General features: G+C 38.4%; 1 protein-coding gene across 1 annotated transcript in view; it reads right to left on the minus strand.

The window, feature by feature from the left end:
- The window catches only part of LOC306845392 (microtubule-associated serine/threonine-protein kinase 2-like), a gene marked incomplete at its 5' end in the record, with an annotated part of 129,825 nt that overhangs the window by 42,965 nt on the left and 72,368 nt on the right, over nucleotides 1-14,492 (minus strand). Inside the window, one exon of the mRNA XM_079378168.1 lies at nucleotides 6,984-7,015. Within this exon, the coding sequence (XP_079234294.1) occupies nucleotides 6,984-7,015 (32 nt within the window). The remainder of the gene's footprint in view (nucleotides 1-6,983; nucleotides 7,016-14,492) is intronic.

Consider the following 14,492-nt stretch of genomic DNA (forward strand, 5'->3'; position numbering starts at 1 on the left):
AAAAAAAAATCCTGCCTATGCTTTACTTCAAAGTTAAATAAAAACAAGCCAAGCAACAGGCCACTGAGGCAGCAGTTTCATCAATACAATAAATGCATATGATTAATTAGTTAAATCATACTGTATTCCCATAAAAGCAACATCATGAGTTGATTCTTAAAATATTATGACTAAGTAATGTTGCAACTTTATTATTTCGGTAGCCTAATAGATTCAAATCTTTAACAAAAAAATGATCTAGACAAATCGACAAAAATCTAGGTAAAAACCATAAAGTTATGTTTTCCACTGACTTCTTCACTAAATGAACACAAGGAAGCTTTGAGGGTGTTTTTGGGCCCCGAAAGGGTTTTGGCATATCCTGACATTTGTGCTTTTTTTCAGTTTCATATAAAAACATTAATGTTTGAAAATTGAAATCACTGCAATGTTGCTTGTATATTGTCAACAAAATAATTTGAATATAACATAAACAATAAATATATCGCCTGATTGTACTGCACTAGATTTAAAAAAGCCCAAAATACCCAAAATCTTAAACCATTTCACAAGCAAATATCCATCCATCCATAGTAGCAGAAACTGGCCCAGACAGAATAATCAGCCTACGGTTATTAACAACTAAGTAACCAATAGACATTTAGAATTTTTCCGGGTTGCTCAGCAAAGGAAGTCGTCATAGTTGGGTAAACTTCGAGAGCAGTAAATGGGAAAGTACCACAAATATATAATTTTTGCATTCCCATTCCCGGCAGACGGAAGAGAGAACGATGTCAAATTTACCGTCACCCCCATAGATGCATAGAAACACCCACGCATTTGCGTTAACTCGTTTTTTTTTTGTAATTTGATGCAGATGTGATAATACGATGTATAGTGTTATAAATGTACATACAATTTAAAAAAATATATATATAAATATAAAAAAACTTTATATTAGAGCAGTTATGAAGCTTATGACCGTTGAAACGCGTCATCACAGTCTTGAGAAAAGGGTCCACACAGGAAAAACTCTTTTATGCTTTAATCAAAAGAGACATAGTATATTTATATCATAAACAATCCCTTTGAGTAACCTGGGGTTAAGTGCATTGTTCAAGAGCACAGTGCTGAAGGCACAATGCAGGTACATGCAGCCTTCAGTCACCTGCCATGAGCATTTATCCACTAAACCATATCACCCTATTAGGAAAACCAATTAGATGAAACAGGAACCGCACATAGTTATACAGCATGCTGTTGAAAAGGAGGTTGGATCAGGAGCAAGTGCAAGTGCACTCTAACATCATAACCTTACCTCCACAAGAAGGGGTTGGCGCTGGGGGCAAGGACAGGGGCGGACGCAGGCCCCTCGGGTCCACCCAGGGACGGGAGGATGAGAGCAGATGGGGAGGTGGTAGGGGAGAGGAGATGCTGCAGGAGGCTGCTGTTGCCATGACAACGGTACTGAGCAGTTGGCCAGATTCTTTTAAGTGAATACGGCAAGAGAGGAGAGCAAGGAGTAATGTGAGTGGTAAAAAAAAAAAGAAAAGCTTTGAGTGTTTGTCCTTGTGAAGGGCAAGGAAAGGCAGGATGACCTACGGCAGTTCATAAACATGACCAAGGCAAAGGCTTAATATCACACCGTCAAATATTCTGTCTCAGTGTATATCCACACTTCAAACACTGTGAATTAAACTTTTCCTACCTCTCAGTTCCATGTCTACAGACTCTAAGAAAGCATGTGGTAAAACAAGATCCTGTTTTGAGCTCTTTGTATGAGAGTCAGTTGCCCTGGTATTCCTGAGAGATGCTGCTGACAGGCCGTTTCAGCAGTTCAGCACACGCACACTCAAGCTAAAGCTGGTTGGCACTAGGATAGGATGACAGTTATTTCAGGGTCTACCTCTGTTCCCTTTAGGCAACATTCTCAAGCAGAGAGAAAGGAGAGACTCCATTCTCCAACATCAAAACTTCCACAAAATGGGACATACACAGTTGAGGGGCAGAATCTTGCCCCCCCCAAACACAAAAGGTCTTTATACAACCATACCACAGTTCTGACTGTAACTGGCTATTTGGATGATTAATTTATATCTACTTCTCACTATTTAGCCTTATTCACACAATAGTGACATTACAGCACAATGCAACTAACAAAAAGATGTTTTCTATTTACTGTGCAAGCCATAAATCTTTGTGTGTTGGCCTAAGGAACTGTTGAATATATAAATGAAGCTAGAATACGATAAGTTGGAAAACAGATTTCATGCAAAAAATACAACCCATCACTAAAATATGAACAATATGTTGTCAGTCTACTAGAATGAAACTGTTATAGTGTTATAGTGTGTTAATAGTAGTATGACAGAGTAATACAGGAATACATCAAAATGCAAAACAATTTACAACCCTAGGATTTCTCCCTAGGGTTGAATGGTCTGTTATTGGCTTATTTGGAAGGGTCATGAATAATAATGCTGTGCTCTGCTCTGATTGGCTGTTTCACAGTGCGGCTCAATGTTGAGCTCTGCTCTAATTGGCTGTTTCACAGGGTGGCTTATTTCAGTAGCTCACACAGCAAGAAGGAAACACAGGGAGGAAAATATATATTTCAATATTTTCTCTCGCAGTTATACTGTCGGGTAATTATACTGTATATAAAATGAGGGCATCAGGGAGCTATTTTATTAGAACACGTTATTTGCTTTCCATGCCTTTCTAAATACAGACACCAACCCATCCCTGCACTTCACATCTCCTGCACAGCCTGGAACATAACATTCATTTCCATGATCTGCCATTTTCGCTGTTGTCCTCGCTTGTTTCGTGACAATACCTGTAGAACTTCTGATGATTCGGCTAGGCAGGTCCGGCTGGCCTAGAACATGGGCGTGTATATGCAAATGTTGGGGGCATAACTATTAATGATCACGACTGCTATGTCACAGTCGGTGTTATGTTCTGATTCACCTATTTTTCAGTGGTCTTTTTTATTCACAAGATTTACATAAGGAGGAAACAATGGTGTTTGAGGCTCACTGCATGTCATTTCCATGTACAGAACTGTTATTATTCAACTATGCCAAGGTAAATACAGTTTTCCATTCTATGGCACCTTTAAATTAGGATATTTAAGCAGCTTTTATAAAAATGCCTAAGAAAAAATAAATAAATCTTGAGACAAAACAATGGCACTGACATATTTTAACATATGTCAGTGCAAGTTATTTTCAGTTGAGAAAATATGCATTTTAGTCTGAGGCTGATGATACACTGGGCAACTTTTTGAGCAATGTTGCCAGGCAACGGGCAACCACAGGGCCCATGACCGAGCTAAGGTATCCAGATAGAATTTGTTACCTTTTCTCAATGGGAAAGTGGTCAAGCAACATTGCTCGAAAAAAATTCTGTCTGGCAAAATTGCTCAAATTTTTTTTTGCCTCGTATATCATCAGCCTGAGATTAGCCTTAAGCCTTATTTTTGAAAGCAGAGGTTAATGTAATAAAGTAAATGGATAAAAACCAACCGAGTTCTAAAAACTAAGGGGAACTCAGTCTGGAATTGAAAGTATGCCATCATGCTAGACAGGGAGCTGTTTCAGCCAGCCAAGACACAGATGTGCTCTCAGAGTGGAGTGGAGGGGGTAAAAGAAGCTGACCTGGCAAAAGCTGGTCTTTGACATGATTGAATCATGCACAAACACACAAACTCTGCTGAGTAAAAACTTCCCTTTGCTTGAATCTTTCTGCCATTCTGATGGGTTGTGTTTGGAGGCTGTAAACTGAGCTACACACTGTGGCTGTCAATCAACCAGACGAGAGCTAGAAATTCAGCCACTACTCAGAGCATGAGGGGAAAGCAGGTATCGGGTTCCCAGACAGACTGAGAGAGGGGAAACCTAGTGCTTAACCGTCAAGGGGGTCAGAGTCTGCGGTCTGTTTGTGTAAAGCTAATGCTGTGGTCATGTTTAGAAACCTCAACGCATAAAATTCATGCATTACAAAATGAGTGACAGTTAGCTGGATTCAAGTAAAAGTTTAAGAATAAGGAAAGAATTAAGCTTCTGTAAACAAACACAAGCAGAATTTGTGGGTTTATACCAGGGCTGCATGATTAATCAAAATAAAACAAATTGCGATATGGCTTAGTGTGCATATCAAATAGCAGATGCTGTGATTTAAATAAATTAATATACTGTATGTGCTGTGTGTTTTAAAGTGATGCAAGGCACTGTATTCTTTTACATCCGAGTAGCTCATGATCCAGTGTTTTCAATGTCTCAGATTGGCTTGGTTTGCAGTAAATGATGCTCAAAATCAACTCATCTGCTCTGAGTTTGAGTCGCTTATTAAATGCTTTCCTTACATGTAATGAGAAGTGCTTATAAACCAGCTACTGTCAACAAAATAAAAGCTTTAAGAGCTCCCTGCAGCTTCTTGCCAAAATTAAAAACTTGATGGTTTAACATTTGAAAATAGATCAATTAAGACAGTCATAAATATTAGTACTGTATTTACACAGATGTACATTAAAATTAAATTATTATTATATTTTTATTACTCATTTTTTACAGTGAATAGTAATAATAAAACAATAAAAAAATTTAATGTTCATATTTCTAAAATATAAATACAAATTTTGTTTGCCAAATTGTGCAGCCCTACCACAAGATCTAAATCAACTCTTACTGTAAGTGTAGGTTGGGGGCTCCAAGTCTTTCCTTTCTTTTCTTCATTTTCATGAGTAAGAACCATTTTCAGAACCATCAACTGTCAGATCACGATGTGTCTCAGCTTGTCCACGGCCGGAGTATCCACTTCTGTGTTAACTGAGGTCATGACAGTATTTGTTGTTAAACGAAAATCCTCTAAATCTGTATCCAGGAGCATTCTGTCTGTCTGAGGGCTGTGAAGTAACATGATACGCAAAGAGAATGTGAAGAGCGTGACGATCTAAATTAAAGGCAAATTAGAAGAAGTTTCACTCCCCTCCGAACTCGACTGATAGTGTGTGTGTGTATATGTTGGCAAGACAGTCAGAGACACACAAACACACCGAGTAATGAGGGAGAGGGCATTCTCGTGATATCACAAGACCCTGGGGAAGAGGTGCAGCTGTTGCCCCTACCTCACACCGGCCCATCTCTGTACACACAGTTCTGGAAACCAAGAGAATATCAGTGTCCAATCCACAGGTGAATGCTTTTGGCTAAATGTAGCCCCAAGGAGACAATAGGCAGGATCAGAGAGCAGAGAAACACCAACACAAACTTTAAGCCTGACCAATTCAACATTGACACACACTGCTGCAAGAAAGCCTAATGCAATTACACGGAGACAAGAGCTACAGCTCTTACGTGTATGCATAAAAGGATAGTTCACTTAAAAAAACTAAAAAACGAAATTCTGTCATGATTAATTCTTACGATTTTCTTTTACACTAATTTTGCTCTGTCAGACCCATATTATATGCAGTATGAAAAATGTATCCTCAAAATGAGATGTGCTTAAGATTACATTTAACAGTGTTAATTTATTATTTTTATTCATTATTAATGTTAATAATAATTGTTATTATTATTAATGTTTTTATAGATTACCGGGCATTAGATAACATAAAACGTAACCCTCATGGTGCTCTTTCATCCTTTGAACTTGACAAAGTTCATAAAGTTGCTTTAATCGTGTGGACAAAAGCAGAATGTTCGATTATACATCTTTTGTGTTTCAGAGAATAAAATCAGTTTTGACTGACATGAGTGTGAGTAAATAATTACAGAAGAAATCATTTAATTTCCTCTTTACAGAGTTCCCACACCAAGTGAAAAGGTGAGATGGAAAAGAAGGAGATATGAGAGGGTGAGTCACAAGGTACCAAAACCCTAAATGAATGAGTGCTAAAATGAGATTTCTCCAACAAGCAGTGTGGCTGAATAGAGGGTTTGATTCGATTAAGTCCTGTAATCCCGTGGCGGGTGGAACAAATTCCGTGAACCCTCACAAAAGCCTGCATTCTGCCCACCCCTGCCAGTCACTCTGAGCTATACAAAGGCGATAAAACCCTGAATGTGTATAAGAAAGAACACAACAACGGTTTGCTCACACTGCCTTTGCAGCTCTCAATACTACACCAAAATATTGTCTGCCATCCACTAAATCACATGATGCTGATATTGTGCTTTCTTATGATTGGCTGTAAAGAGCACATTCTTTGCTGGCACTAGGTTAAAAATAAATAGAAAGGAAGATATAGATAGGTGTGTCAGAACAGGAACCAAAATACTCAGCTGTCAGAAAAGGCCTTCAGTAATCTGCCTGTCACTGCCCTACCAGTCACCTACGACCCCCGTGATCCTGTCCATGTGCAGTAAACAGTGTTGACACTGTGATCTAGTAGGAATGCTAACCCTACTAATACAGCAGTGTGTGAAATATTAAACATGCAGCATTACCAGGCAATATACAGATGTAGGAAGGCTTTAAAGCTAGTCTGAAATAAATGACTGAAAATATTTCGGTTTTCTCTAAAGGTTAAGAGGTTATCAGTCATGATTCTGTAATGCTAATCTCACAATTGCAGCAGTGTTGTGTTGAATTATACATGATAATATTTCCTTAATATTTGCCAATCAAATCTGTTACTTTGAACTTGTCACAAGCAAAACAAAGTAACTGCAACATGAATAATACATACCTGAATTATTCAGTCCTTTAATTCCTTTTTACTGTATTTAGCTTTCTATTGTTTAATAACAATAAAACATTTCACACAAATGTTTCCTGTATTTTCCCCACCGTACTCTTTTAAAACAGATTTAAATCACACATAGGATGTCCTAAAAGTGTCATTAGTATAGGTGATCATAACTAAACATCTCTTTGCTGAATGGGCATAGCATCCTCTTCACAACATTTGTAATATAATTTCCCACGGTCTGATTATTCACAATAGACCATGGATTTCTCTATCCACAAGAAAAATAAGAAATTTGAGCACTTACAAACTGCCTCTTCTGGGAAGACTCAGCTCCTTCTGAAATAAAGAAAGAGAAGAAAAAAAGATGAATTCTGAATCAAATTCTACGACGTCTGGGTCACAAATATTACACAAATAACAGAACTTGTAAACTATATAATAGAAACCTCAATTTGATGCAGACTCTAAACCATCCACCAGGTGGCACAATTCAACCACCACAATTCAACTCTGGTCACATGGTATGAGCCATATTTACATAGTTTAGCTTGACTGAACTTGATTGAACAGACTTTTCTCTTTATCACTCAGTGTTATATTCAATATGATTCAACTAAAGATTAAGTGACACAATGGCCTGTATAAAACCACACATATAGAAGGCAAAAAGAAATACCACTAGATGGCAAACTTGAACCAATGTTACACACAGCTAGATTTACCTTCGAGCAGTGCATGCCTACTGTTAGCTGGACTGAGAAAAGACAACTGATTCAGGTCTGGAAGACCCACGGGACAGAAAGGACAGACAGAATAAGGCCATTCCATCTGTCGTCCATAGTCAATCTCCTCTCTAGTGCAAATATTCAATGCACAAACTCTTAAATTAAAACACTGTGTTTGAGAAACAGTGATCTATGAAGATAAAATGTTTAAATAATAATAGCGCTGTTATAGTTACTGTACTGAAGCCAATCAAATTTTCATTTTTTCTCCCCATTACAACACTGATGTTAGATGCACATCCCTAACTAGAAATATGTTTGATTAAATTTAAATTTATAAATTTGTGTGTGATTTACTTTCACTTTCAAATTAGCGGCAATTCGGCCTCAAGCAGTTGTTTGTTTTTAGTTTGCTTGAGTTTTCCCTCTTTCCCTCTGCTTTTAAATAGCTTGTAAAAGCACCGTGCGCATTTTACTTTCACTTTTAAATTAGCGGCAATTCGGCATCAATTGCTTGAATTCAATTTAAGCAACAACAAAATACAACGTAAAACATAACTTTTATTAACAAAACAAATAAAAATACACCATGCTATATGCCTAATATAAACTAACAACTGAAAATCGGTAAAGACTGAGGAACAAATAATTATAAAACGTAGAACGTTTATTAGCAATTAAGAAAGTTTGGAGGCATGGACTGCATACACCTTGATGTAAAATAATGTGGAAAATATCACAGTTTAAATAAAATAAAAATCAGCAAATACTGTGGAACCAAATAAATGAGAAATGAAAAAACTTCCAATATCACCTTAGATAAATGGCAGGTCAACAGGCTTTTCAAAATACAAAATAATTTTAAAACAGGCGCTTTTCCATTTGGTTTTGAAACTCTTCTGCTATCGTCTTGTCTATCTCACCTCACTCTTCTTGTCAGTCAGCTCGACTCACTCTCATGTGATAAATGAAATCTGATCTGTGATGCGCGACTGTTGTTCGTTCAGTGTGCTTCACTGAGCAGCCACGTTCAGTTTTAATTGTAATGTCTGTTCTCTAACTGAACTAAATGATTTTATTACTATTAAAAAAATCTAAATGATGGTGAGGGACGGTGCCACGGTGGGCAAGTGACGTAACCAGTGTTGCAGCTTAACACCAGTATCACCGCCAACACCGTCTCATCGCAGCAAGCCTAGTGTAGAGAGTTAAATCTTTCAATCAAAACAAAATCTGAGCAGCACATTAGCATTCTTGACAGATAAATAGCCAACTCAAACAATGGCTTTTAGATAAGTCATTAAACTCAATTATGGCATGTGTTTACAGGGCCCACCATCCATTAACAGTGTGGGTGTACGGGCAGGGGCCACATGCCGTACTGATCCTTACAGATTCAACTCATTCAGTTACACAAAGCAAGCGTTTGGTAGTGAGCACATTCTGTTGACACCATGTTTTTTTTTCATCTGGCTTAGCTGTCACTTTCAAATAGCTCAGCATTGAAATCAGAAGTGTACTGTAACAGTACACTTCTGTTTGTACAATACTGTTGTGTGACTGTACATGTTTCAGAGTTTTGTTACCGTTCTTTGCCCATCCTCCGCTATTTCCAGCACTTAATCAAGCCACTCTTCTTTAATACATGAGGACGTTTTATTTCACATGTCATTGCATTTGCGTCGTCTCTCGTGTTGAGCGCACCACAACCATTGAAGTATTCAGTTTCTACAGCGACTCATTTGGTGCATATCGTTCTCTTTCTATGAAACCTGTAAACCACATTCACCGGTTCTAACTCTGTCGTGACATCAGCTCGATAGCAGTTTGCCCGAGCATTGCTATTCTTTCCCTTTTACTGGCAGCAGTCAATCAAATGGCTTCCCAACTCATTTTTGTGTGCGCGAGGCACATTATTATTGGGGAAGTTGTGGCCTAATGGTTAGAGAGTCGGACTTGTAATCCGAAGGTTGCGGGTTCGAGTCTCGGGCCAGCAGGAATTGTAGGTGGGGGGAGTGAATGTCCAGCGCTCTCTCCACCCTCAATACCACGACTGAGGTGCCCTTGAGCAAGGCACCGAACCCCCAACTGCTCCCCGGGCGCTGCAGCATAAAATGGCTGCCCACTGCTCCGGGTGTGTGTTCACGGTGTGTGTGTGTTCACTGCTGTGTGTGTGCACGTTGGATGGGTTAAATGCAGAGCACGAATTCCGAGTATGGGTCACCATACTTGGCTGAATGTCACTTCACTCACTCACTCATTTCTTCTGCACGGCCGCGGCGGAAGAAGAGCGCGGTCGCGCGCATGCTCAGCTTAGAGGGAACATTGAGTGGAAGCCCTGTATTTAAGGTAGCCCGTCGGGCAGGGCAGCGATTCATTTTGGTAGCCCGACTGGAAAACACAATAGCCCCAGGACGTCGGGCTAGCGATCTTGCGAGCCCTGAGGTAGCTGGTAGAGCTTTTCAAGTGCACAGTAAGAAAAAAACAAAAAGAGGAAAAATGTATAATGCCCTGGCAAAAAAAAATTTCAGTACCTTTCCATGAGGTTTATGACCACTTCCTTCATTCCTCAAATAACAATGCAATACGTAACTCAAATCCATTACAGAAGAGTCCTTCATATTAACATGATACATTAGGGCTAGGCTGTATTTTTGTATTGTTTCCTTTGTGGTTATGCAAAACATGGCTAATTTATAATTTGTCTTTATAATATAACTACCTATTAAGATCTATATCTATAACAGCTGTTACACATACACAATACAATACAGCCTCTCAAATGTGACCCTGGACCACAAAACCAGTCATAAGTAGCATGGGTATATTTGTAGCAATCGCCAAAAACACATTGTATGGGTCAAAATTATCGATTTTTCTTTTACGCCAAAAATCAATATCTTATGTTCCATGAAGATATTTTGCAAATTTCCTACCATAAATATATCAAAACTTTCATTTTTGATTAGTAATATGCTTTGCTAAGGACTTCATTTGGACAGCTTTGAAGACAAATTTCTCAACATTTAGATTTTTTTTGCACCCTCAGATTCCATTTTCAAATAGTTGTATTAAATATTGTATTTATTCAGCTTTCAGGTGGTGTATAAGTAATGCATAACAGGTTTTGTAGTCCAGGGTCACAGATGTGATAGCAATGCTTCTAATTGTGGCTGTCAATGGACTGTTAAAGACATGTTGGTTCAGAATGATTCTTGTTTCAGTCCAATCTCTGGCTGAGAGTACAACTCATTTCAAGTGCACAAAAAAAAACCTTTAGCCTCACACTGAAATCAGCTCTTAGTACTGCAGGGATACTGGACAAAAGTGGAGAAAGAACATATTAGACAACAGAACAAATTCAACAGTGTACTGAGCAGGAGAGGAACAGCAGGGAAAATTATGAGGACAGAGTGAGCTGTAGCTGTATTCAGAGCGTGTCTGTGAGACATCTGTCTCCCCACATCGGTGGAAGACTGAGCCAGGCAACCTTCACGTCCTCCTGACCCATCTGCAGAATATTAACACAGCAACTTCTCAAAGTGCAGCCTTAGCAAAACACGAGCCTACTTTTTAATTAGCAACTCCACCGATACCAGCCTGATACGCCTGGAGGCTTCATATATGGCAGTTTTCCTGCTTTTCATGTCAACTTGAGATCACTTTCCCCTGTGCTGTCAGAAAAAGTGCATCTCTCCTTCTCTCTTGTCCTCTGTAACCATCTCCTCTCTCTCTCTCTCCATAACAAGCCTGAAGTGCTCATCAGTGCATTCCCACTGCTCTGACTGAACTCAGGTATAGATGCATCAGCCTTCAAGCACGGTAGATGGACTAAATCTTGTTAGCTTATGTGTAAGATGAAGTGAATATCTACACTCGTTGCCAAATCTGATTAGTTGTGGAGCAAAGCAGCGCTGTCTGATATCTGTATGGTATGTATGTGTGATAGTGTTCAGGGGAACTGAACCCAGCTGCGTTATGAGTGGCAGGAGGGTGAGCGTGCCATAGAAATCTTCATTCCTATTATCTGTAGCTCTGCTCTGAAGACAGAAAAAAATAAGGCAAAGCCATACTGAGGATGTTTTAAAAAAATAACCCAATGTAGACTTTTGAGACAGTACTTTGGAGGCTTCAGCGCACAGCCTAGGTTTAGTTCATCTCTACACTAGCGAGAAGTGCACTGTGATTGTGCAACACAACTAGATACTCTGATTATAATCATTGGAGCTGTCCACTGCCCCATTCATATTTCAGTAGTTCTACTCCAGACACTTTCCCCTTATCTATCTCTAATAACAACATTTTAAATTATTTTGAATCATTTTATTGTAAGATTGCTTTGCTTTTTTCTAATAAATTAATTACATGAACAACTACAAACGTTTATATCAAAGCAAGTTTGAGATGTTTCTATAAAACTGTCATTCAATAAACAGCAACATCCATTGGATGAACAAGGAACCTGTATAGAACACAAAGAGCTAGATAAAGCCCAGTTTAAACAGGACTAGTTTTCTAAATAATATCTAAGTTGTTTCTTGTATCAATTCAGATGGGACTAAGAATTCCATGTTTTTTACAGACAGATGTACAGATGTATTTATGTGCATAATGCATGATTTATATGTATATTTTAATGAAATATTTATTGATATAATTGTAATTTATTATAAATAAACTTCACGTGTTTATATAATTGGCTACTTATCAAAAACTACGCTGATACTAAAATGGCCAGTATTAGAAGTTTCCATGATTTGGCGCTCTTTGTTTATTTGACTTTTTTTTTTTTTTCTTTTCAGAGACAGTTCATAAAGAAATGTGCAGTATGTGGAAGAATGGTGCACAAACAGTAGCTCAGGTAAAAAAACAAAAAAAAACAAGAGAAGTGTTGGGACAGTACAGTATCAGCAATCACAGACATTCAGATGGGACCCTTCCCTAACCTAAACAACCAACAAAACAACAAAAACAGAAAATACATTTTTGGTATTAAGTCATATGATAAGCAGGATAATAAACTGGCCATCATCACAAAACAAAACCCTTAAATACAGACATTTGTCACAGCAAGACATAACCAACCAATTCCACCCTGAAACAATGACTGAGTAACTACACTGCATCTTCTACTTTTCCCTCTATACTTTGGGGAAAAGTAGACTGTGTGTTTCAGTCTCATACAAGTATTTAATACTGAAAAACAATGCTATCTGATGCGCTGAACTCTGTTCTGGCAGGCTGATTACATTAAGGCATATGGAGGGTGGGGTCTGAAGGAAACCAGGGAGCAGTTGCACAAAGCCACACATACACACAACAGCATGCTGGCCAAGGCTCTGTCATTGCCATGGGCTAAAAGGCTAGGCAATGAAATTAGCCAGAGTGACAGTTTGGAGCAGGTCCCCTGCTCTCCCACAAAGGCAATCTCCCCAATGGAGCCCATTAATATTTCTTAAGTTCATCCAGCATGACAGGAAGCCGCAGTGCAGGGAAATGTAATCAGGGAGATGGGCCGAAAGCAGCATCATGCTGCTCAAATGGACTCCTGGAGACAGTTAAAGCCATCAGGAGCTGCAGCAAGATAAGCAACTCTTTGTTTACACCGCTTTAAGAGCTTACCGGAGGTGGCAGGTTTCAGGTTTGAAGGAGTTAAACAGTATGTCGCATCACGATGCTGTGCAATTTTGTTGTGACCTTGGGTAGAGTTGAATCTGATGGGACAGGGTTATCCTGAGCAACAGTTTTATGTTTGACTGACAGCTCTAAATCTCTCCCCGATTAGTGCTGACTTGTGGTGTTGTGCCCTCCAGCATAGATTTCAAGCTAGCTGAGCTAATTACAAAACCCTCAGAGCTCTTGAGGCTAAGCAGCCATACATTAAGACAAAACACACACTGAACATTAGTTTAGCGTCATTAAGATTCATTACAGCCAGAGTCAAGCTCCACTTTCAGAGAACTGAAACAAACCAGAGCTGCTCTGACTGCAGGTCAAAATGCTAATTTGTCGTTGTGACTCCAAACACCAGCCAAGAACAACACCAGCCTCTCCTCACATTTCTATGGATACACTTCATATATATATTAATATACAAATGTTTTTAAAAAGTCCAAAAAGTACAGAAATTCTTTAATGATTTAATAAAAACACTTCTTGCTACATTATTTGAATAATTACATAATAATATGAGGCAAACAATATTGCTTTGGTCTACTAAGCAAAATTAAATCTATGGTTTTCTATTTATATTTTTAGGTTTTAAAATATAATTGTTTAAATATATATACACTTTTTTTTAAATGTATATCTGTGAAAATGAATTAAATTAATTGTTCACACTATCATTCAATTTTTTTATGTCTCTTATGCTCACAAAGACTGCATTTATTTGATTGAAGGAAGGAAATACAATATAAACAAATATTGTAAAATATTATTGCACTGCTACTGTCAGTTGTGAGCGAAAATATACATTTTAAATACTTTCTTTGAAAAAATCTTTTGAACAGAAGTATATAAACAATTGTTTTCTTTACAATAAAAATGTGGAACAATAGCTGGAGATTATACAGCTGTAATTTAACTCCAAGACAAATAAACTGTGGAAACAGACAAACAAAGTGGGATGAGTTATATGCTGAAGTTTAGTAGTATAAAATGATATATGGTACAGTAGTAACAAGGATGTTTGCTTAGCAAGCCCTACTAAAAAAAATGCAGCCACATGAACTTGATGCATAAAGAACTGTTGACAGCTTTCAAAGTGCTGACCAGTCCCAAGCTATGTACAGTGTCCAAAGGCTTCCAGGATGGAAACAGACAACTCTGGCCAAAAGGTCAGAGCACGCTGGTTCCCTCAAGACCTCACCAGGGACACTGGAGAGCCTCTGATGGTGACAGGCTGTGTGCAGGACAGCACTGCAACAACGGCGGCTCTTTCAGTCTTTGAGTGAATTGCTGGCATATTCCCTCAACAAAGAATTACAGATGCTGATGGATAAACTTGATGGATACCAATAATGCTCGCTTCTAAAATAGAAAATATGACATCAGTACTGTACATTAAACTGCTGCAACTTCAACCA

Source organism: Barbus barbus (assembly GCF_936440315.1).
Source record: "Barbus barbus genome assembly, chromosome: 25".
NCBI lineage: Eukaryota > Metazoa > Chordata > Actinopteri > Cypriniformes > Cyprinidae > Barbus > Barbus barbus.